Raw genomic sequence first — 23,096 nt, 5'->3', positions numbered from 1 at the left:
GATATACATCAGACACAAGTTGAAATAATAAATAAAACTTAAGTTGTGTCACCAACAATATTTAATGCAACAGTAACTAGTACAGAATAGCGATTTTAGTTGATATTTTAAAACATATTGCAGTATTTACAAATGAACCAAGATATTGCATTAAATGACACATATCTATCTGATATTATATTGAACTAAACTGTTTTTTGTTTTAGATCAGTAAGGGTTACCAGAATTAGTTAAAGCCAGAATAAAGTGAGAGAATGTTTTTTGAGAATTTTGTAAAACTTTCTTCAAATTCTTGTTTATGCAAACAAAGACTACTATTATTTAAGTTTGATTCAGTTTATTTATGTAGCACCAATTCACAACAAGGCAAGGCACTTTACAAGATAATCATTTCAGTCCAAACGTACAAACAGATTTGAAGTCAATTTTGCAGATTCCATCTGCTCCCTAGTTTTCAAACAATGCAGTTAAGTTCAGTTTATTATTCAAACTGGTATAAATGTATTCTATCTTGGGAAATCCACCTGACTCAATCGAGTTGCTGAATTGGCGCAATCACTCTTTAATTAAAAACAATTTGGAAAAGCCTAGATGATAATGGCATTGCTTTGTTAGCTTCTGATAGAATAATTCACAACAAGTTAAACAAAGGCACACCTGTGGAAATATTTTCAGGCACACATCAAACAAATTTCCTCTTTGTGTCATCATGGGGAAAAAACATGCAATTCAATCAGGGAAGAAATCAGAAAGAAAATTGTTGACCTCCACAAGTTTGCCTGTGGTACAATTTTCAGATGCCTGTAGGTGCCGCATTTATCTGTTCAGATAATTACACACATGCGTAAACATCATAATGACACTAGGAACGTTTTAGTGGGAAATGTGCATATTAACCTCAGAACAAAACTAAAACCTTGTGAAAATATTGGCAGGGGCTGGTAAAAGAAACTAGTGACATGGGGTGAAAGACTATAAAACAAGGTAGAAAAACAATTACCCCAAGACAAGATGAAGAGCCAGATTACAGATTGTGAATGCAATCAAAGACAAAGACCTCCATTTGTGGTGATATGTCCAGTGGTCTAATGAACTGAAGCATTTGCGAATAATAAGCATTATTAGATATAGAGGGAAAAGAGGGAAGTTTGCAAGCAGCATCATGTTATTAGAGTGTTGTGCTGTAGAAAACACTGGTGAATTTAATACAACAGGAGCATCATGAGTAAAGAACGTCACATGGAAATATTGACGCAATATATGAAGACATCAAGCAGGAAGTTGGTTGATGTCTTGATGTCATCAACCATGTAGCATTGAAGGATGATGCCCAGAATGTTTGGCCAATGTCACACAGTTCAAATGGTAATCTAACATAAACTATAGTAATGTAAAACTCCAAATTTAAAGAAACTTCATAAAAATCTCATTGTCATTGCTCAGGCTTTTAATAAGTAGAAATAATTTTGGTAATGCTAACCAAGCTAAAACAAGATAACTTTAGTCTAAAAACAGTATCAGAAAACAAGCAAAACAAGTGATATAGTTTGTGAAATATTTCCTGAAAGGACTGAAAGTGGAAAAATAGTTTGTGCAGCAAAAGTAATAAACCAATCAAGATATTTTAGTGGATTTGGAAATGTTATTTCAATCATAATGTGAATTCTTAATTTTTCTGCTGTTTGGTAAACAATACAACAGTGCCAATCTAAGCTAGTGCATATGTATTGGTCACACCCTTTTGAGCAAAAGCTACATAGTAATTTTAATAACACCATAAAGCGAAATATCTACACAGTCAACAAACAACCAAGGTCATCAAAAGCAGTCTTAGCAATATTGTAAAGCAATATGTTATCTTTGTCACAGAAATCACAAAACAAGCCTAATTTATTCTTCACTGTAAAATGTTCACTTTTACACAGAACTGTCATAAATACAAAAAATACAACTTTATCACAGTAGTCCACTTGAAAACAAATACTGTAGTCAGTCTGACACAATGATTTTTTTACAGCAACTTTTAGCTAATACATTACCCTTAATATCTTAAAACCAATGCTACTATTAACATTTCTTATTTAATTATAGGGATGCACAGAACGAGAAAAAACAACGCTGTAGTATACACTTTACTTTACACCACTGATAAAACAAAGAAAATCAAAGTTCAAAAACTGAACCGTTTATCTGCCTACATCCTATTATAGAGGCGTGACTTTTCTAAAGTGAGACTGAATTACTTCTGCACTGTAGAGGCACAGAGGTGCGAGACATCTCCATGTTTACTGTGGACATGGGAAAACGCTCAAACTCCTCTTCTTGTGGGAAACAGCGGCAGTGGAGCAGCACCTCCCGCACTTCCTGACGAAAGTTGGAGTTGAGGAAGCCATAAATTATGGGATTGATGCAGGTGGAGGACATGGCCAGCAGGTGGCAGAGGGAAAACAGGAGGTTGTGATGGCAGACAGGCAGAGCTTCCAGGTTCCAGTCGGACAGCACGTTGAAGATGGTGAGCGGAAGCCAGCAAAGGGCGAAGGCTGTTATGAGCGCGACCAGCATGATGTTGATCCGCCGGCTGTTGGTCATGCGCTGGTTTTCTGGGGTCCGGGCACGGTCCAACATGTCTTTGCGGTGGCGAAGGCGGACAAAAACTCTGACATAGCAGAGCAGCACCAACAGGAGTGGACCGCAGTATTGAAACAGCAGAAGCCATGTGGTGTAAGCCACCCTATGTTCGTGAGATGGCCAGTGCTCCACACAGGCTTCCATATGAGGAGAGGTGGGGACATAAGAGAAGAGAGAGCGATAGAGATTTAAAGGCACAGATGAGTTCTTGTAAGTAGCGGAGACAAGCTGAGTTGGAGATGCATTAAAATAAACAGGAGGATACAGTTGGGGATGAAATGGCAGGACTACATTGGTGTATGGCTCGTTTGTGAGCAGTTGAAAGGCTAAAAAGGGTGTGGATGTGAAGCTGGCAAGAATCCAGATGAAAATGACAGCCATGTAGGCCTGGGGGATGCTTGGTTTCCATCCAGATGGGTTAATGATGAGTTGATGTCTTTCTAGAGCAATGAAGACTAAAGACAGCACTGACACTGTCACAGACACGCACTGGATGAATGGCACCAGACGGCACAACAGCGACCCAAACACCCAGTGGTCCATGAGCGTATAAATGACAGTGAAGGGGAGACAGAACATGCACACCAAAATGTCAGAGAATGACAGATTGCAGATGAAAATGCTGGTGACATTGACTTTCTCTCTGCGATGGGTGATGATGCAAATGAGGCCGATGTTCCCCACCAACCCCAGCACCATTGTAACACTGTACCACACCACAAGGCATGTTGTGAGGACAGGAGACATATGGCACTGCTCTTCCTGCTCAAGAACAGAGAGGTCTGACATGAGCTGGGTTTTGTTCCCTGGCCATTCCTGCACAGACTCATGATTGGCACTTTCTTTCTCCCAAAATAGAGAATGTGAAGAGGTAGAACCATTGAAGAGCAGAGGTGATGTAGGTAAAGAAGACAGGCTTGTGTTGGCACTGACGGACATGTCACCAAATCTCTCTGGACCTAACCATCCATTCCAATCTTTTGGAAACATACATCTGAGACAGGGAAGAAAAACAGATAAAAAAAAAACCCTTTTAGTTGCAATGGATTCTATAGGTCAAATGATCTGTTCATGTAGAAATCAATGACAATGTTTGGTAGAACTGTATTAATACTCAACCATGCCTATTACTGAAACAATTGCAAGAGAAAGGTCTTATATTGAAGTTTTTATTTAGAGAAAAGCTGATGAGCATCATTAAATCACCTCTGAAATGACTAATGATGGACATTAATGTTTGACAGCAATGCATTTATTGTGCCTCATGATGCATCTTCTAAAGGCTCACATGTTTTATAAACATCGGTTGAATTGATTGCCACAAAATTTGACTAATTTGTCATTAAGTCAGGCTGGGAGAGCCTTAGCAGTGAATTAATTGAGCAAAACCTGAAAAACACATCCAGTGGATTCTTCTGTCAAAAATACAGCATATTAATTTGTAATACTGATCCAAACTCAAACAGCAGGGACCCGAACAAGGCCTTTTTCAAAGTAAGCTATATCATAGAATCTGGCTAAAATAGACTCTTGTGTGGTCAGTTTTGCACTGCTAATTTTTAAAATAGCCTATTTTGTGTGCAAGGCTTGCAAAACTACATATTTAGTGCACACATAATTTTTTAACTATAAATGAAGAGACTGTGTTACTGCTGTCTGTCTGCGTCATGGGACCTGCTCTGTGTGGATGAGTCACATAGATCAGGAGAGAGATTTTCAGAGTTTAGCTCAAAACAACAGTTAATAGATTTGAAGCAAAGTTTAGGAAGCACGGTAATTTTTACAAAGTTTCGTCACTATGTGATTAACTGCAATCATGTAAAAATATGTGACAAGCTGAATTATAAACAGAAACAGATAGAAAACATGCCAGTGGTAGTCATAAACAAATTTTTAAAAGACATAAAACTAATCACTAAGCTGAAACTTAAATTAGGTTAGCAAGAATATTTTTTAATATGCTCAAGCTGTTTCTTTGAATAATTTAAGCAGGGACCTAATATTGCCAGAAGTCATTTTCTGTAGGAAGTTTGAGGTCAGTTCAATCTGAAGAAACAAGGAATCACTTGGTCATTGGGGCAGTTTTTTTTATGTTCCAGCTATTAAAAAAAAATAATTTCATACTTATATATTCATACTGTAAAATACACTTTGTTGGACCTGTGTGGGAAAAATCCCACTTTAAACAAATCCTAATAAGAAATCCTAAAGATACCAAAACCAAAATATACATATATTTTTTTCACACCTTATTGTTTGACTTAGAGCAGTAACCGACCCCATTTTCATTGTTTATTTGTACACGCAAAGACCTCTCCATTCATTGCCCAAAAACCCACACACATTTCAAGATAAAGACAACAGCTTTGTGACTCTAAAATTATTGCGCGTACCCTGCAGTACATATTTGTCTTTTTCTCTTTTGCACAATGACTGATGTGGTACGTCAAAGTGAAAGGGCGTGACATTGTCGGAATCCTAAAAATGGATTCAAGCTGTCTCCCCTCAATCCTTGGACATGTGCTGTGAAAGCCAACATCATAAACAAAATGAAACTGTCACTTTCTATTAGCAGCACACGCACTTAGCTATCAGTCACTTCACACTGCCTCCTTACTAACCTACCCTGTCAGCGTGTGGACTGAGCTGTGGGCAGTGTGGCACAGCACTGATCATCTTTTCTTACGGGGTGGCAAAGCAGTTGTATTGCCACGACCAGCAGAGCTTAATTCAGAACCAGGAATAAAATACCCATTGCTATTAACTATTTCATATTGCACTGATCCAACAACACAGACTGGACATTCAGCTTGTAGGTGTTGTTATTCTTGGTCCCATCCTTGAGCTGAAGCTGTAGGTTGAGGGAACATCATGACTTGCCTGGCTCCATTTGCTCCATTGTATTCTTCTTTTCTCCCTCATCAAAGTGTCCTCCATTGCTCAAAATAGCCAAAATAGTAATGTACAAATGGCCGACCATAATTTATGTTCACCTTGGGTTTTTCTCTATAGATAGGCAGCAGCATTGTGCTGAATACAGAAGGTTTTCCTTTTTCAGTCTAAGAGCATATTTTCCCCCTTTTTTATTTAGAAAATACATTTTATTGAATGTGTTACAATTTCATATTCTATTTATCGGAAACAATTGATCTTTGATGATGTTGTGATTAATATTCATTGAGAAAATTCATTGTAATAATATTATGACGTGTAAAAACCTTTGATGCTAAGCCTTTGGGGAAATTAAATGTGTTTTTCTCTGTATAAGTGGAGTCACAGATCAAATGAATGTGCCTGAGAATGAAAATCGTAGGCACACTTGATGCGTTTGAAACAAAAAAAGCTTTAGTGTAATTAAACTGCTTATTCAGAAAACATTTAATTTTAATTCTTAAAAGCCGTGCCGCTTACATCTCTTTTTCTCTAAATTGCTTCCGTGAATCCATTGTAGATATGCCCGATGAGACTGTCCACATGCATGCTTTTCGGGACCAATTTTCTTATTTTTTGCCCTCTGTGTGTGGAGGCTCAGAGTAAAGGCAGCTGGAATCAGTTTGGTCTTCCCAGTCTGTAATAATGACCTGACTCCCATTGTTCTCTGCTTGGGGTGTCACGGATCGTGGGTGAGTCCTTAAAATACATGTCCACTGTAATGAGATTTGTTATCTTCACCTTTCCACACAGCGCTGTTGAAAAGGCTTATCTTTTTCTCAGGTTTTTTTTTTGTTGTTGTTTTTTTCTTTTCTTCATTTTAGCTGCTAAAACTGCACACACTTCTTACAAAACAACAACAATCAAATACTAATGTGTAAATGTATCATTCAGAAAACATTTATAAATACTGAATAAGCAAAAAAAAAAATGATGACAAGACATAAACCACACTGCATGCAATATAAGTGACTAAATATTTAGAATCACTGCCACTGAATTATTATCTTATTCATTACATCATTATTGTCTGGAAGACATAAGTCACTCACGTGTGGCGGAGGCTGAATGAAGAGTTTCTGTGATGCCTTGAACACAGGAGATGATGCTCTGGACAGGTGTGAGTCCACAGGGAGGAGAGTTAAAGAAGGAGCTGAATATCATAATAGCCAGAGCGTTTCTGTCAGAAACAGCAGCGAGGGTAGAACAGCTATAATTGGGCTATTGGAGCCGTTTGGGTGCCCGAGACCCGCCGAGAGTCGATCTCTGCTGCCACATAGTGGCGGGATCGTTAAACGACATCAGCTGCTGCAAGCTGGAAGGTGCACCTTTTTTTACCAGTTGATTTTCAGTATGACAAGATAAAGTAAGATAGGTACTGCTGTTTAATTGGCTATATGCTGAACATAAACTGCATAACTCCGTAATACAATAATGAAATAGCATCAGGATGTTGGATTGTCTTAAACATTAGAGTCTGCATTGTGTTTTCGGAAAGGATAACACGGCTGTGTTTTGTCTGACTTCTGCACCATCTTGGCAGAGCAGGCGTCTTTATCCACAACAAGCTCACACTTCTCAGGGATATCCACGGTGGCTTCATCAGGGATCCTTCAGACCCAACAGGGAGAAAGAACATAATTGTCAAGATGATTTTGTAAGCTAGACATAGTTAAAAAAGAAAGGAGAACAAATGAAGTTACTGGGTTTTTTGTTTGTTTTTCCACAATTTGTCACATTACAATGTATTATGTGATAGACAAAGACAAAGTGGCACATTAGTGTGAACTGCAGGGGAAAGGATTTTATTTAGATTTTAACATTTTTACAATTTTTAACAATTTTTTTTTTTTTTTTTTTTTTAGGAAATTGTGGCATCCATATGTATTCAGCCACTATGAGTCAATACTTTGTAGAACTACTTATTTTCTGCCATCAGAGCTGTATATTGTTGGGGTGTGTTTTTGTCAGCTCTGAACTCATTTTCACTCATTTTCACTTTGCGACACCTGTGTAATGACCCCACGCAGATCTCTGTGTTTATTACTTTAAACCTTACAATTCTGCTCGTATTAGGCTTATGTTGGACTAAGTAGGTGCTGAGAACGAGATACGATTTCATGCAATTCGAAGCTTATGTTTGGAATGTTAAGAAGGAACACAATTTTTGTTTTGTAAAGAGTGACAATTGTATATTAGCAACATTCAGGGAAATGTTGTACAAAAGAGAATAAAAGCCTTACATGCTGCAGCAGCTCAAAGCCTCCTTGGTGCAGGAGCACCCCATGCACTCTCTCACCCATTCAGACCCAAATCCGCGCTCCTTCCCATCTTCATCCGCACACCCTGTGTGTAAACAAATTGAACCCATTTCAGAGAAGCAGGTGACGTGTTTGTCTCTGATAAATCCACGTCAGGTGCTAATCCTTTCTCTGTGTTGATTTTTGTGGTGTGGTTTCTAAGTGATGTGAATCTTGCGTTGGGCGTTAGCAAGAATTCTTTAAGCTTGTGAGCTTTCTATCATGCTCGTCCTAAACGCTTGTGAGGAGCCAAGCCTTTTGTTTGCATCTCGAAAAACTAAAGCAAACCCCAGCTGGCTTTTCTAAAAGCAGTTTGAGTAATGAAGAAAGCTTTCCACCTTCCCAAATCATCGTCTGCACTCTTATTGTTTATGCTGCTGTCTGTCTCTGCAGGTGGCAAGATATTACTCACCTTTTGGAGGGTTTGCCAAATCTTTTATCACCAACTCCTGGAAGAAGAAGTCAGAGTGACACAGTACAAAAAGACACTGCAGACAAAAAAAAAGTACATGGACAGTGAACAAGGTGTTTTATGACGTCTGGGGTTTTATCAACATTGGATGAATTCAAACAGTTAAAATTGATGTAAAACATGCCTTTTGTTTCTCTTTGTTTCAAAAGGAACAATGCAATTACAATTGCCTGCAACGTTATGGCTTATGAAAGTTTTATGTTCTATATTATTACGGCATGTGAAAGAACGCATCGACTTACATTGTTTCTTCTGCAACACATAATCTATATTTATTATCTGCAGCACAAAAATCATAAGCTTTCCCTGGCTGAATCAAGCAAGATTAATTGTTCTAGCAGTAAAAAAAAATTGCTTCAATAATTTCAAATTGGTTTAACCCACAGACAGAATTAATATTTTTAGTTTTACTAGGAGATGAAACATTTTCTCCTGTTTAAAAAAGGCTCACTTCAGCCACAGAGCTACCTAAAATAGCAGAAATGCTGTTTTATAAATTTTAGTCAGAAGTTCACAAAAAAACATTTAAACTGTGATTACAATGACGCAGTTAGGGAATTTCATAACATTTGTATATGAACCACTAAAAAACAAAAAAACAAAAAAAAAAACCCACAACCAGAGTCTACATTTGATGAATTTGGAATAAAAGTTTTGTTTATTCCAAATATATTAATAAGAATTACAGCAGCCCTAATTTGTCAAATACATACCATCTTCAGACGAGATCTGACGCAGTCACCAAGAGGTTAGTGTATGAAAGCTGAGAGTTACAATGATGGTTTATATCGGTGGGTGTGCAGCCCTGCATTTCTTTAATTCAAATATTTGAACAGTGATTTGTCAGACATTTGTTTTAAGGTGGGGAACAGATGCACAGGTTATGTTAAAATTGCATGTTTAAGACACATTTCTTAGAACGAAGAGACTGCATGATGCAACTTGCTCTTTTTGGTCATTTACAAAAAGACACATGCAACAGCTACAGTGTAAAGAAAGCTGAAGACCAATATGAAAGGTTTCCTAAGCATAAACGTCATTCATGAGATAAAAGACAAAAAAACAAAACAAAAAAAAAATAAGCCACATTATTGTAAACAAACTTCCAGTCTTTGGTAGACAAGGTGTTTTTTCAACCAAGTAACAAATGTCAAGTATTTCTACACTATATGCAAAAGTAGGACAAAAATACAAAAAATAACTGAATCATAAACTTATTTTTACATTTCAAATTGATTATAAGTCAAACATTCACTTTTAATGTAAAATGACAAAAATAAAAATGTCCCTGAAATAGATCTCTTTTTTTTTTCTTTGCAAAACATGAGGAGGTCAAGTATTTGGTTGCATATTGATAAAAAGGCTATTTTGGTTGCACTTACTAAAGTGCTCTTTGCAGCAAAATGTAAACTTTCAGCGAATTCACTCTTTAAAAAAGAACCTGTCACATGCATTACTTTGTATACAAAATTTGACAAATTACCATTGAACTGTAAACATCCAAAAAGTGGAAGTCAATAAAAATGCTACATAGTGTACAATCTTCCAGAAAATGCCAGTATCCTTCGCTTTTATGATATACAAGTGAGTATTATTAATTTATTAAGAGACGTGCAATTTAAATCTGAAAGAACAGTTAAGAATACTGTGAATAACAAAACTCAGCCAACTCAGTCATAATAGAAATATGCTAATTATGAGGCAACGGTTGGAGCTAGCTACCACCAATCTGAATATGTTCCAGAAAACTTGAAGAAATGCAAGTTTTTCAACATTTACACGTCTGATTGATTAAATGTGCTTCACACAAAAACTATGGCTTATTTCTGCTTTTTATCCAACTCCATGTCTGTGTTTTAGTTTCCTGTATGCTAAGCTAACTAGCTGCTAGCTCTATTTAGCAGACTGACAGAAGGTGAAAATAGTCTCATCTTTTTAAAGATTTTTAAAGTACTAAACTTAAACTGCATAGCTGTTCACCTGAACCTGAGAAAAACAACAATTAATCTGCAAAAGAAGAAATACGATCATAATAGTATCATTAATATCACAGAAAATTCTTTGAGGCACTGCTACAAAAAAGCTAAATTATCGTTCAAGACTCTTCATCCAATTAGAGTTTTCATGAAGGCTGGTTTACTGAAGGGCCAGTGATACTGGTTAGGAACGGGTCCATTCACATTGCACTCAAAAAAGGAAAACATGGGGAACCAAATGCGAGCCCTGCGACTGTGCTGGAAGGCACGGGTGTTGGCTAATGTGTGGTAGTAGAGGAAGAGGCGTGTGGTGATGTAGAAGGCTATGAAGACGTCGATGGAGTAGTGCTCATGGGCCGCCAGGATGAAGAAAATCCCAAACAGGTTCAGCACCCAGGAGATGGTATGGATCAAATTCCAGTTTCTCGGTGTGTCTGGAAGTATAAGAAATTAGCAGAACAAATCTGGTAGACGGACGGGCAGGGTTCCTTTACATTTTTATGTGAAACTTCCATAATTTTCCAGACTCAGATTTCCAAAGCAAATGCTTTTTTTTTTCAATATTCATGTTATCTTTTTTGATTTTGTGTTTTTAAAAGATAAAAAGACAATTTGAGTGTATCTTCAAATTGGTACACTCAGTAAGATATTTTATTAAGGTTAAATCAACATTAAGATAAGTTTGAGTTAATTCTGAGTCTTCTGTTCTTTATCTACTCCATTACTTATAGTTTACAGTCAGTGTAAGGACTGTAAACTGAGTTGATGTGCTTAGTTCTCAGAGTTTTAGTGAGAACACTGCTGCTGGCAGAACCGAGTGCCTGGCATATAACCTGAGGTGATGCTGATGGATATTTTACACAGTCTTGAGAATTCATTAACTGCTCCAACAAAAGACACAGGAGAAACATTGAGCAATGTCTTTGCCTCCATTATTCTTAAGAGACAAGACAGTCATAGCAAAATAAAAAAAAACAAAAAAAACAACTTACATTCAGTCACAAAGAAGTTGAGCATCGTGATGACCACAGTGTGGCCGCTGAACATGTAGTCTCCACAGGTTTGGACACCTGTAAGAGTCATCCCAAACCCACTCCATATGGCCAGGGCTCTCTGGATCTTTCCCCAAGTATCACCGTAGGACTTGAGGGACAAAAAAAAATTACTTTGAGTCACCCAGTTACCTCATGATTGTAGTTACCAGCTACTCACTTAAGGATAAAAACATAGCAACTCTGTTGTTTACAGTAACACTTCTGTTTAACCCACCAGGCTGGAACATTTCAGGTGCTGCCCAGGCACAGAGAGCGAGGTGACAAACATGGTGCAACAACGAAGCAGAAACACTGTTCCCATCAGAGAACACAGGCGTCTGAGGAGAATTGACCTGAATTACAGACAGAACGGAAGCTTGTGTCAATCCTCCGGGCAACAGTGAGCCACAATGAGGAGAGTGCTCATTATTGGATTATTGGAAAAGGCGATACCTGTGCTTGTGAAGGAGCAGGATCAACAAAAACATGTAACACAAGATAAGGCCACAAGCTTCAGCCATCACAAACGCCCAAGGGATTCTGGGTACACTGTGGAAGAAGGAAAATATGTGTCAGTCTGTAGATTAATAGAATGTGTTTCCAAACAAAGGAGATAAAGTTGCAGAACAAGCATTGGAGTCCTCGTGTGGATTTTCACTGATGTTACTGTTGCAAAAACACACAAGGTAAGCAGGTCGGTTCGTACCTGTCCAGGAATATATCAGGAAGGGGCGGGTAAGTCCTCATGTCAGGGACACGCTCATGCACAATAACCATGACAAAAGAGGTCAGTCCACACACTAAGAATACATATACAGAACTAATGACCGTCTTCCAGACCTCAGGATCCAATCGGCCCACCATTGGCTGTCGAAACCTGCCGTTGGAGTGTGTTTGACACAGCGCTGTCCCAGGCGCACACCCACGGCTGCTACCGTTCCTCAGCCGCAGCTCCATCCCATTGCACAAATGATCTCCACCATTACATCCCCTCCTTTCAGCTCCATCACAGCTCCACTCGGCCCTTGGAGCACCCAGCGAGAGTCCAGCAGAGTTAGCGTCTGGAGGCCACAGACCTAGCTCCTCCAACTCAGCTTTATTCTCCCTCTGGAGGCGGCGGAGGGCTACACTCAGTCGCTTGATGTGTCCCAGCACGGTGAGGCCAAGGGGAGGACCCCGCAGGTCAGCTTCAGTCAGAGCCAGTAGACTGACGCCGTCGATGCGGTGCTGCGTACACAACAAGTCCACGTACTGCCCGAAACCTTCGTCCTGCAGCCACTGGCCCACTTGGCTACTGCTCCAGGCACTCACGCGACCATTTGACTCCGACATCCTGCTGCACACAGAAACACAAAGCATCATGAATGCATGTTTTCATCTGAAAAGAACTGGAAGTTCACTGACTTACAGTGAATTTACAGGTATTTTTTTCTAAAATTTGTTTCAGCAAAGCCACAAGAGCCAAATGCGTTTTATGCGAGTCTTACATCGTAGACCAAAAGAAAGAAGAGAAAATGTTTTCATATAGCACAAATAAATCAAAGAGTTTAAAAAACAAAAAAAAATCTGAAGTGTGGAATGTATTTGTATTCACATTCACATTCACAAACGTAACTGTTTTATATGATCCTTCCTCCCAACATCCTCCTGTTAATTAAGCTTGACTATTATTTGATAATTTAGGGGAGAAGATTTAATTTTCTTATATTTCATACAACATCTATTTGTTCATTTGCTCAATTTTTGCAATTTTATCCCTCGTTCTGATCTCGATTTTAGATGCCATGTATTGGTACGACTGTCTGCTGTGTCTTCTCCAGCTCTTACTTCATTTTTTTTGTTGTTGTCATAACAACCTGTATTGTTTGTTCAGGGCGGTTTACACCACCACAGAACAGTACCCTGTATTATAAGCATGTGCAAGAAGCAGGTGAAGGTTAAACCAAAACAAACAATTGTCCTCTTTATTCTCCAGCTGTTGTTTTAGGGTTTAGAGAAAATAGATGACCATATTACTTGGAGAAACACAGCAAGAGTTGCAAACTATGCAAATCTTCAGACAGAAACAAAGTAAGTGACCTTCTGTACTGCACAAAGACTCAACATTGATTAATTAGCTGTGGTGCTTCAGCTCTTTCCCCCCACCCCTCTAGTTTTCACTCTTTGACCTTTTGATAAGCTTGCAATGATGTTGCTCCAAAGGTCTGCAACTCTGCACCAACGTGACTGGAGTTGTGTCAACTTTGTAAAATAAACGATAGCATTCGTGTTCAGGAGACATTTGACTGGCTTGAAATCAATACCATATTTTGCAGCATAGAATCCATGACATTGCACTTTATGTTACAATTAATTGACTATTTAAGGAAATATGAGGCTGCTGAACACTGTTATTTGTTGCACTGACCTTGCAACAAATGTTTTTGTACAAGGCAAATTTTTTAAACATCCATCCATTTTCTGAACACCCTTGTCCCTCAGTGGGGTCGGGAGGTGCTGGTGCCTATCTCCAGCTAACGTTCCGGGCGAGAGGCGGGGTACATCCTGGACAGGTCGCCAGTCTGTCGCAGGGCAACACAGACACACACCTAGGGGCAATTTAGACAGACCAATTAACCTAACAGTCATGTTTTTTTTGGACTGTGGGAGGAAACCGGAGTACCCGGAGAAAACCCACGCATGCACAGGGAGAACATGCAAACTCCATGCAGAAAGACCGGGGCCGGGAATCGAACCCAGAACCTTCTTGCTGCACGGCAACAGCTCTACCAACTGCGCCACTGTGCAGCCCAATTTTTTTTTTTTTTTTTTAAAAAAAATTAAAAAAATTATGTATATTTTTTATGTTTTCTATATACATTTAATAGTATTGAATGCCAACATCGTGACCAGTTTCAGTGACTTTGAAGTCCTTAATCCACTTTCTATTTAATCTGGTGATACGCTTTGGAGTCACTGTCCATTTGGAAGATTTAATTTATTGGTTGATGCCTTGAGACACTGTTCCAAACATTCAGCATGTCTTTTGCTCATGATGCTTTCTGTCTTTATGAAGTTCACTATACCACCCCCAAGTGGTGGTATGTCTTTTCTATTTTTTCTGGGCAAAAAATAAATAAATAAATAAAAATAACAAAGCCAGATCTGAAAAGTAACCAGAAAATCAGGAAAAGCCTGATAGGTGCTTTTCCAATTATTTGGTTGCACCACCCTTATTTCCATTTATGTTTTAAGATGTATCCACACCCTTTGATACTTATTGAATAAGACAAACAACCGAGAAATACCACAAAACCAACATTTCTCTTGTTTGAACCAGTATGACCGCTATTAGTAGAATGATGTCATAGTGGGCAAAACTGTTGTCCTGGGAAGATCCTCTAAAATATCTTTATGATAATCTAACCTTATAATTTTAGTGTTACTTCTAGGTTTTATTTTATTCTGATTGCCACTTGTTCTAGTTCTATGTTTATAGAACTAGGATGTCAACATTATTCCAACACTTTCAATAAAGTGTGTGCATTGAACTTAGGTTCAAGCTGCTACTGAAACCTCCCTGTTCCCAAAATACATTACTTAATTTTACCCCACACTAAATGCAAATCATCTGTCATTCACTGTCACCAGTGAACAACAGAGCAAGTAATGAAACTAGCAAGCAGGCCAAAGAGTGCTACATATTTACATATCTGAAACTTAAATAACTCACCAGCACTGCTTCTGCTCTGCCCCTAAAAGAGAAATCGCTTATTTTTATCTAGGCTCCAGTGTTGGTTGGTATCTTCTGTGGCCGAGGCTTTACTGGGGATGAATAAGTGCCATGTCAGCACATTTGGTCAGCTTACACTGAGTCACAGGGAGCAGTGACACCCAACTGGGACAGAGAAAGCTGCCAGTGTGTTTCAGACAAAGACAGCTCGACAAAGGGCTTACAGTGTCCCCAAAGCAGAGACACAAAGAGATATTCTTTTAGAAACCTAAAAAGGGGTGGGGGGTGGGGGGGTACACTCAGCTGAGAAGAAATATGCCACATAAAGCACAGAATGTTGTTCTAAACTTGCTGTAAAAATAATTTCAAGTCAATGTCAGCCTACCTTGTCAAAAAGGCCCAGTGTCACAGTGCTGCTGGACGTCTCGGATAAACTTTCTGCCTGTTTCTCCACTCCCAGGATTGTGTCATGGCCAACATGCTTCAGACAACTAGGCAACGCCAAACAGGAAGACTCCACTAACTAACAACATCGGCAAAGAAGAGCTCCTTGCCTCATGCAGACGTGCAGCTGGGAACATACTGACCCCTGCAGGCCAGTCCTTGGAAAAGCAAGGCTCTGATTACAGGCAATGTTACACCAGATAAGTAAAAAAAACAAAAACAAAAAAAAAACAAACAGAAAAAAAAAAAAAAAAAAGACGAAAAAATTATGACCCTCTTTGGCTGATTTACAAGAACTATAAAGTGGCTGACATGTTTGCAAACATGTGTCCAAATGACAGAGTGTTTTTAGCAGCCTGTGCTAAAGTGCACCACCTGTTTGTGGCAGTCACTGATAGAGTGAAGGGAAGGTCATTTCCTCTTCAGGAAAACTACAGAGTGGCGTAAGCACTTAAAACACAGAAATGTCAGGTGGTGTAATGGGGGAGAAATGTGTTACAGAGGACTCAAAGCGGACAGATACAGAGGAGAAGGAAGAACACACCTGCAGCACAGGTGAGACTCCAACTCTTCAGGAGCTTGAGGAGATTTTACATTCAGCTCCTCGCTCGTGTCACCATGTGGATGAGGTGTGGCCGAGTCTTTTTCTGGGGGACATGTGAGTATCCTGGTCTGCAGTTAGCTTGACATAGTTACATACACTAATATTGTGCATTTAAAGCATATTCACATGTTGAAATTTCCCCATTATGTCACATTACAACCACAAACCTTTTATTTGGGTTTATATGACACACTGATAAAATAATAATAATTTCAGTGACTGCTGAGCAAGACTGAACAAGAACAGAGCAGCTGCAGAGCTCCACAGCTCAGGTGGTATAATATGTCAACAGGTTGACCATTTGTTATGAACTCCATAAATCTAGCCGGAAGCATCTTCCTTGTGAAACATAGTGGTGGCAGCATCATGATACGGCCCTAATTTTCAGTAGTGATAGAAAAGCTGAGCAGAGTTGATGGGAAGGTGGACGGAGCTAATTTACGGACAATCCTAGAAGAAAGCCTGTTAGAGGCTAGAAAATATGTGAGACTTTGGTGGAGGTTCAATTTCTTGTAGTATCAACTCTAAACATACACACAGAGAAAAAAAAAATTAGATGGTTTAGATAAAAGCATATCTGTTTGCAGTATCTGGTTTGACTCCAGACCTAAATTCAGCTGATAAACTGTGGCAAGAATTGAAAACTGATGATCACTTTATCTGATCAAACTCTGGCAGTACAGCAAAGAGGAATAGCCCAAAAGGCCTGGAATTGCAGCAATTGTGGTTTTAAATAGCACAGTGCCCAATGTCATGTCAAATAATAAATAATATATTTAAATTTTATTATATAAAAAATATATTTTTGACAGTATTGATTGGCAAAATTGGGATCGGTTTCAAGGAGAAACAGTCATCTCAATTTACTGTGATTATTTGAGGAAAGCGGCATAATAAATTATTAAAACATATTATACGATATGTACAGTATGCGTATAGAGAGAGAGACTAAAAGGGAGATTAGTTCATTTTTATGAATTAATTTTTGCATAGTAAAAAAATGAAAACCATATATCTTTTTCCCTCATTTATTACATACAATTTCCTCAAAAATCTTGATGTTAAAAGAATATGTATGAATGTATGCATATTTTTGCAAAACACTGTGTGATGCTTGTCAAATCAACGTATTTTACTCTTGTTTCAGGTTTATGTCTCATGATAAGTTTGGACTCTGGCAGCTGGGAATCACTCATGTGCTGAACGCCTCCCACGGGAAACTCTGCTGCAAAGGCACTGATGATTTCTATGGAACCACGGTGAAGTATTACGGTGTGCCTGCCAACGACCTACCAACTTTCGACCTCTCGCCTTTTTTCGACCCTGCTGCAGAGTTTATTCACCAGGCTTTATCATCAGGAGGTAGAGCTGACATTCTTTGACAAATTACAAGTGACAAACAAGTGGAGTTTCATATTTATGTTTTTTTTTTTAATGGTTTTCAGGGAAGATTTTTGTCCACTGTGCTGTGGGAGTGAGCCGCTCGGCTGCGCTGGTTTTGGCCTACCTGATGATCCGTCATGGCTTCAGTCTTCGCTCTTCAATACGCTGTGTGCAACAGAAGCGTTGGATTTTCCCTAACAGGGGATTTCTACGACAGCTTGTGGACCTTGAGCAAACACTGCATGTCGAAAGACAAAAAGAGCTGAAATGAACATTTCTTTTATCATTTGGTTAAATTGGTTATGCCTGTTTCCTGTTGTTATCGTTTATGGATGAGTTTGGCCAAATGCAGGCAGGAGGCAGGCAGAATCACTGTTATTGGATTTTTATCAGATGGAAAAAAAGGACTTGCAACAAAGAGCAAAAACACCAAGAAAAACAGCCAAAAGAGGATCTGACCAAGGAGTAACTGAATAGAGGGGCTCTAATGCATGGGGAGGACGATTATTGGAATGCATAACAGGAGAGGGTAATGACTGGGGGAGAAACAGCTGAGGGAGAGAAAAGGAGCAGGTGTCTTAACAACAGAGATAATCCACAAACAAAATATGAATGCAGAAAACATAAAAGCTACAATACAAATGCTGCTATCATTCCACGAGAATCACTTTCTGCATTTGTGACCCACACTATTCAGCTGTCCCTCCTCCCCTATCTGTTTTGCCCCTTGTGTAAAGAGAGAGAGAGAGAGAGAGAGAGAAAGAGAATCACACGTGAACAGACTAATCAATCCACCAGCAACATTAAATAACTCCCAACGTCCCGCCAGCAAGAGTACGTGGAAAACACCGGGCTAATTTCGGAGCCGGGCTGAGCGCCACTCAATAAATCAACCAGCTGCTCATGCCTCTCATCGAGCGGATGAAGAGGCGGCGGGCTGTGGCATCAGAGGGCAGCGCAGGCGTCTGCTCAGAGCCGGACTCTGCATGCAGGAAGAATGTCGAGGAACGGCCAGCGACAGAACCTGGTGGTCATCAAGGAACTTGAGCTCATCTTGGACTCCTGCACGCTGGAGCTCACACCTGTGGATGAAGTCTGGCCCAACTTGTACATAGGAAATGTGTGAGTGTGTGTGCTGTGTATGAAAGCAGAAACAATATAATATCAAGCTGTTTCTATCATTTTTTAAAATTATTGTCTAATTTGATGGAGAACCTGTATTAATCTAGAATTTGGAAGATTTTAGCAGGTCTATGACTAAATAGAAAATAACTGCCATTATTAATAACTGGCACAATCAGTTATTACAAGGCTTATCAGCTCTTATAAACGCTGAAATTATATATTATCCTGAACCTGTCAAAATGTGTGTTCATATTGTCAGTACATAACAGTTATTGAATGCTTACATAATTGTCTGTGCTGCTAAACTGTGATTACTTAATATAATCCCACAGTTTTGTTTTATGTATGTCCTCTTTGTGATTCTTAGGGCTGTTGCACAGAACAAAAACAGATTGCATAAGCTTAGCATCACTCATGTTCTGAACGCAGCACACTCCAAGCAGGGCAGCATCGGCGACCAGAGCTTTTATGGGAACACCTGTGTTTACTTTGGCATCCCAGCGGAAGACTCGGACCACTTTGACCTCAGCCAATACTTTAAATCTGCTACTGACTTCATTCATAAAGGCCTGAAAAGCAAAGATGGTACATTTCATTATCTTTCAAAAAATATTAAGCAAAATTAAGTTTTTATTTCCTTTTCACTGATGTTTTTTTTTTTTTTTTATCCTTTCCCACAGGGAAAGTGTTGGTCCACTGCATCATGGGTGTGAGTCGATCAGCCACTTTGGTCCTGGCTTACCTCATGCTGAGGCATCGTTTTTCACTAAGAGATGCTCTGAGACATGTTGTCAAAAAACGGGCCATTTATCCCAACCGGAACTTCCTGACACTCCTCCTGAAGCTGGACGAAGAGCTGACTCAAAAAAGGACGCTGTGCCCTGTTCTCTGACGTCGCTCTCTCCGTTTTAATCAGTCCTTGGTTTTCTCATGACCTCAGCATGTGCTGCACTCCAATTAAATCACTTTACGGAGGGGCTGTAAATAGTGTAAACCATTGGAAACCACTTAGAATCTAATATTTTATTTTATTTTATTGCACTTCCTGAATATGTCGTTGTAATTTCTAGGTCCCACAACATGTTAGACGTAATTAATGTTCACGTCTGTCAACCCAAATATTCTTATCTATTTCTATGTTAATCACTGAACTCCAGAATTAAAAGAAACGTATCACCACACCACGATGCTAATAACTACTGATCAATCTGTGTGCTCTACATCTCGGACCAAATAGATAACACTGGCTCAATTTATGAATTGAACACCCTTCTTATGTTAAACTATTGTTTGTTTCTCATTTATTAAGCTGTTTCTTTGTTCTTTGATGCAGTAATATACCTTTTAATAAATTCCAACGACAAAATAAACAAATCAAATAGATTTTACAATTAACTTTTAGTTGTGATTCTTTGTGAACCTTATTATTTCATTACTTTTTGTAAGAGGAAGCAAATGCAAACAGAAGAGAGACAAGCATTAGGATGAGGTGAATTTTAATGAACACCTGAGGAGTAAACTAACATCAGTACCTGGATACATAAAGACATAAACCCCCAAAGAGGCAACTGGCAAGACAGGAGGAGGAAAAAAGGAAGATCTAACAAAGATGGGAACACTGGGTAAGTGTTTGCTGGGGAGAAGGTTCCTGGTGTGAAAACAGGTAAGTGATTACTAACACAGGGCTATTTTGAGGAGAAGCAGAAAGCTTAGATGCAGAAGATGAATGATAACCACAAGGGAGAAACAGAGGGAGAATGACTCATAAAAATGGATGAAAACAATCCCAGAAACCTATGGAATGATAAAGGAGCAGACAGGTAAATGCAAAATGCAGGAACATCTTAAAACAAGAAAACCAATACACAGACCCACCCAAAACTGAACTCAAAACCGTATAAGATTAGGTAATGTTAAGCTTCTGGAATGATCCACCCACAACTTCAACCTCAACTTTGATAAAAAAAAAAAAATAAAAAAAAAATGTTTTTTTGATTTATGCGTGCAAGAAAATCAACAGATGTACATAAACTGAACTAATCCTAATAAAAAATGTGGCCAGATAAGAAGCCAAGGTGATCTAAGATGCTATAAAATGCCTTTCTCAGAGGTTCAGTTTGATCCTGTGTGGATTAAAAAGAATCCACAATAAAAAAAATATACACTTATGTTCAAATCAGGCTACATCACAGAGAGAATAAAGTACAGAGGTATATTATGTTGTTTTGTTGCCTTCTTGGTTTTCCACGTGTCTTTTCTGCCTCAGCTTGTCCTCTTGTAGCGTGATGTCCAGTGCTCTGAGCTGTTTCAGGAAGCCGTGATTAGGCAGGATGCAGCGTTTCTGCTGCACATGCTCAATGGCTTCCACTACAGTTAAGCTGTGCTTCATCATCAGGTACGCCAAGACCAAGGTGGCTGACCTGCTTCGGCCCATCACACAGTGAACCAGCACCTTGTCTGAAAATAAAAATAAACAGGTGGGACACATTAGACCAAAGAACAAACTACAAGAACCTTCCTCAGAGGTTAAGCTTATAGATATGCAATCATTTTCTGTACATCAGACTCCATAACTCACTCTGAGGTTGGCTGAGGGCCTCGTGGATAAACTCTGTTGCAAGGAGGAAATATTGGGAGATGTTGAATGTGGGTTTGTCATCTGCTTCCACACCAAGATACTGGATGTTCAGGTCTTTGTAGTAATTAGCACCAGTGAGCACATTGTTCCACTTTCCTTCTGCTGCATTCAGGACATGAGTGACACCCAGGTCCTTAAGCTCAGGACGCTCAAGAGCTGTTTTCCTGTTTTCATGCAACATATCCAATACTTTCAGTACAAACCTTGTATTTATTTACACAATTTATAGTATGAGTGCATCCATGCAAACAAAGATGTCTGAGTTAACTCACTCATCTCCGATGTAAATTCTTGGCCAGACCTGGTTGACATGGGTGTATGGAGCTGTGGTGCCTGTCCAGAAGAGCTGCTCCAGGTCTAACGTACCTGGTGTGATGTAATCACTGTCGGGGTCCACTTGCACTGCTGCGTATGGATTGCTCTTAGATTTAACGGCACAGGAGGTCATTTTTCACCTCCTTACACATCCCTGTGATAAAAGAAATATCATACATATTAAACACACGGTATGATATATATATAATATATAATCCATTTAAGAATGGATTAAAATTATATTTAAACAAAAAACAAAAACATAACCGTCATAAAACTCATACACAAATTAAAATTATCTTGAAAAACTGATTATTTTTTAAAGGGTTTCCTCTGGCCTTTATTTAATGATGGCCAGACAGGAAAGCGGGTTGTGAGAGAGGAAGAAGACATGGGTCAAAGGTCAACAGGCTGGGAACCAAACCCAGCCCGCAGATTTCTAACACCTTGACCTGATCTTTTTACAGTAGATTCTTTACACATTTTACTTTAAAAAGCATAATTATTCTGTTTACACTTAATTGTGAAGACAAAGGGAAAGAGTACATAGTTTTAAGATGTTTTTACCACTACCAATCTGAAAATTATGGCAAACATTTGCATTCTACACCATTTCCTCTGATATTCCTGTAGAACGAAGGAATAAATCCAGTGCAACAAACTGTTATGCAATCAATAGAGTCCACCAAAATGTAGTTTAGTACAAATGCAGCTCCTCTCTGAAGACTTTGGCTGTTTGTTGGAGAACCTTAGTAAACAAACAACTTCATAAAGAAACGCAGCAGTTATAGAAAACTTTGAAGCAGCTAACATATAGGACAGCAATATGCATTGCTTTGAACATTTCACAGAGCCGACTGCCTATCCTGTTTTATGTGCATTTCTGACCCAGTACACCTGAATGAAGTGATTGCATTACCTTGTCTGCATGCCATTAAAAATGGCAGCAGGAAAACACCTAAAACATGCTGTGCAGTTAGAATGACTCAGACAAAGTCCAGAGCTCAATCCAACTAAAAATCAGTGGCAAGACTTGCAGTTGGAAATGCAGCAAGAGTGGTTTTACAAAGTGTAGGCACAGGGAGCCTGAATACAAATGCACACCAGATTTTGGGTATTCTATTGTTCGTCTTTGAATCACTAAATGACAAGGAAAGCTGCACTCAGTTTACTCCGATGCATTAAATAGATACAAACAAAGAGAAAATACTCACCCTATTTAAATCTGTTACTAAGCAGGAAGCAGACCACCTTGCAATGAACATGTGAGTGAGAATATGAACAAAAATCTTCCAACACAGAAAGACTAAAGACACTGACATGGATCTGGACGTCTATTTTTAGACAGCTGGGCCATAAAATCTGATCTGGACAACATGATGCACACACACACACACACACACACACACACACACACACACACACACACGCACGCACGCACGCACGCACGCACGCATACACAAATAGTCAAAGAAGGCAAATGATTTTTTTGCAGCTCTTTTTCACTGTTCAAGTCTTTTATTATAACACAGTC

At 39.0% G+C, this 23,096-nt stretch overlaps 6 protein-coding genes across 8 annotated transcripts; 2 read left to right on the top strand and 4 right to left on the bottom strand.

Annotated features, from left to right (window-relative positions):
• Positions 1-1,611: 1,611 nt before the first annotated feature.
• On the bottom strand, positions 1,612-6,831 carry npy4r (neuropeptide Y receptor Y4). Its single transcript, XM_015060120.1, has 2 exons — positions 6,612-6,831; positions 1,612-3,622 (listed from the first exon to the last, which is right to left on the bottom strand). Exon 2 carries the CDS (start codon positions 3,616-3,618, stop codon positions 2,224-2,226), a length of 1,395 nt encoding a protein of 464 aa, XP_014915606.1. The 5' UTR covers positions 3,619-3,622; positions 6,612-6,831; the 3' UTR covers positions 1,612-2,223.
• A 1-nt stretch (position 6,832) lies between these two features.
• msmb (microseminoprotein beta) lies at positions 6,833-8,146 on the bottom strand. The gene is made up of 2 exons (XM_015060160.1): positions 7,803-8,146; positions 6,833-7,170 (listed from the first exon to the last, which is right to left on the bottom strand). The coding sequence occupies exons 1-2, from the start codon at positions 7,928-7,930 to the stop codon at positions 7,023-7,025; spliced, it is 276 nt and encodes a 91-aa protein (XP_014915646.1). The 5' UTR covers positions 7,931-8,146; the 3' UTR covers positions 6,833-7,022.
• An 818-nt stretch (positions 8,147-8,964) lies between these two features.
• On the bottom strand, positions 8,965-15,590 carry LOC106964545 (sphingomyelin synthase-related protein 1-like). 3 transcript variants are annotated; one of them, XM_015060140.1, is made up of 7 exons: positions 15,439-15,590; positions 15,054-15,145; positions 12,048-12,677; positions 11,795-11,890; positions 11,577-11,694; positions 11,300-11,450; positions 8,965-10,741 (listed from the first exon to the last, which is right to left on the bottom strand). In XM_015060140.1, the coding sequence occupies exons 3-7, from the start codon at positions 12,671-12,673 to the stop codon at positions 10,437-10,439; spliced, it is 1,296 nt and encodes a 431-aa protein (XP_014915626.1). In that variant the 5' UTR covers positions 12,674-12,677; positions 15,054-15,145; positions 15,439-15,590; the 3' UTR covers positions 8,965-10,436. The 3 variants fall into 3 exon arrangements, with proteins under 3 accessions (XP_014915626.1, XP_014915618.1, XP_014915633.1); XM_015060132.1 differs by lacking the exon at positions 15,054-15,145; XM_015060147.1 differs by lacking the exon at positions 15,054-15,145 and having other exon boundaries at positions 12,048-12,674.
• A 284-nt stretch (positions 15,591-15,874) lies between these two features.
• LOC106964509 (dual specificity protein phosphatase 13 isoform A-like) lies at positions 15,875-17,880 on the top strand. Its single transcript, XM_015060069.1, has 3 exons — positions 15,875-16,155; positions 17,249-17,463; positions 17,547-17,880. The coding sequence occupies exons 1-3, from the start codon at positions 15,962-15,964 to the stop codon at positions 17,753-17,755; spliced, it is 618 nt and encodes a 205-aa protein (XP_014915555.1). The 5' UTR covers positions 15,875-15,961; the 3' UTR covers positions 17,756-17,880.
• A 100-nt stretch (positions 17,881-17,980) lies between these two features.
• On the top strand, positions 17,981-19,793 carry LOC106964517 (dual specificity protein phosphatase 13 isoform A-like). The gene is made up of 3 exons (XM_015060081.1): positions 17,981-18,606; positions 18,977-19,194; positions 19,290-19,793. Exons 1-3 carry the CDS (start codon positions 18,482-18,484, stop codon positions 19,499-19,501), a joined length of 555 nt encoding a protein of 184 aa, XP_014915567.1. The 5' UTR covers positions 17,981-18,481; the 3' UTR covers positions 19,502-19,793.
• A 299-nt stretch (positions 19,794-20,092) lies between these two features.
• LOC106964499 (dual specificity phosphatase DUPD1-like) lies at positions 20,093-22,947 on the bottom strand. Its single transcript, XM_015060058.1, has 4 exons — positions 22,777-22,947; positions 21,520-21,716; positions 21,188-21,411; positions 20,093-21,066 (listed from the first exon to the last, which is right to left on the bottom strand). The coding sequence occupies exons 2-4, from the start codon at positions 21,693-21,695 to the stop codon at positions 20,825-20,827; spliced, it is 642 nt and encodes a 213-aa protein (XP_014915544.1). The 5' UTR covers positions 21,696-21,716; positions 22,777-22,947; the 3' UTR covers positions 20,093-20,824.
• Between the last annotated feature and the right edge of the window lie 149 nt (positions 22,948-23,096).

The sequence above is a fragment of the Poecilia latipinna genome, unplaced genomic scaffold (assembly GCF_001443285.1).
Source record: "Poecilia latipinna isolate Pla-1442-1.1 unplaced genomic scaffold, P_latipinna-1.0 Scaffold67, whole genome shotgun sequence".
Classification (NCBI taxonomy): domain Eukaryota; kingdom Metazoa; phylum Chordata; class Actinopteri; order Cyprinodontiformes; family Poeciliidae; genus Poecilia; species Poecilia latipinna.
Note: the sequence above shows the minus strand (reverse complement) of the source record. Positions and strands in the feature narration are given on the sequence as shown.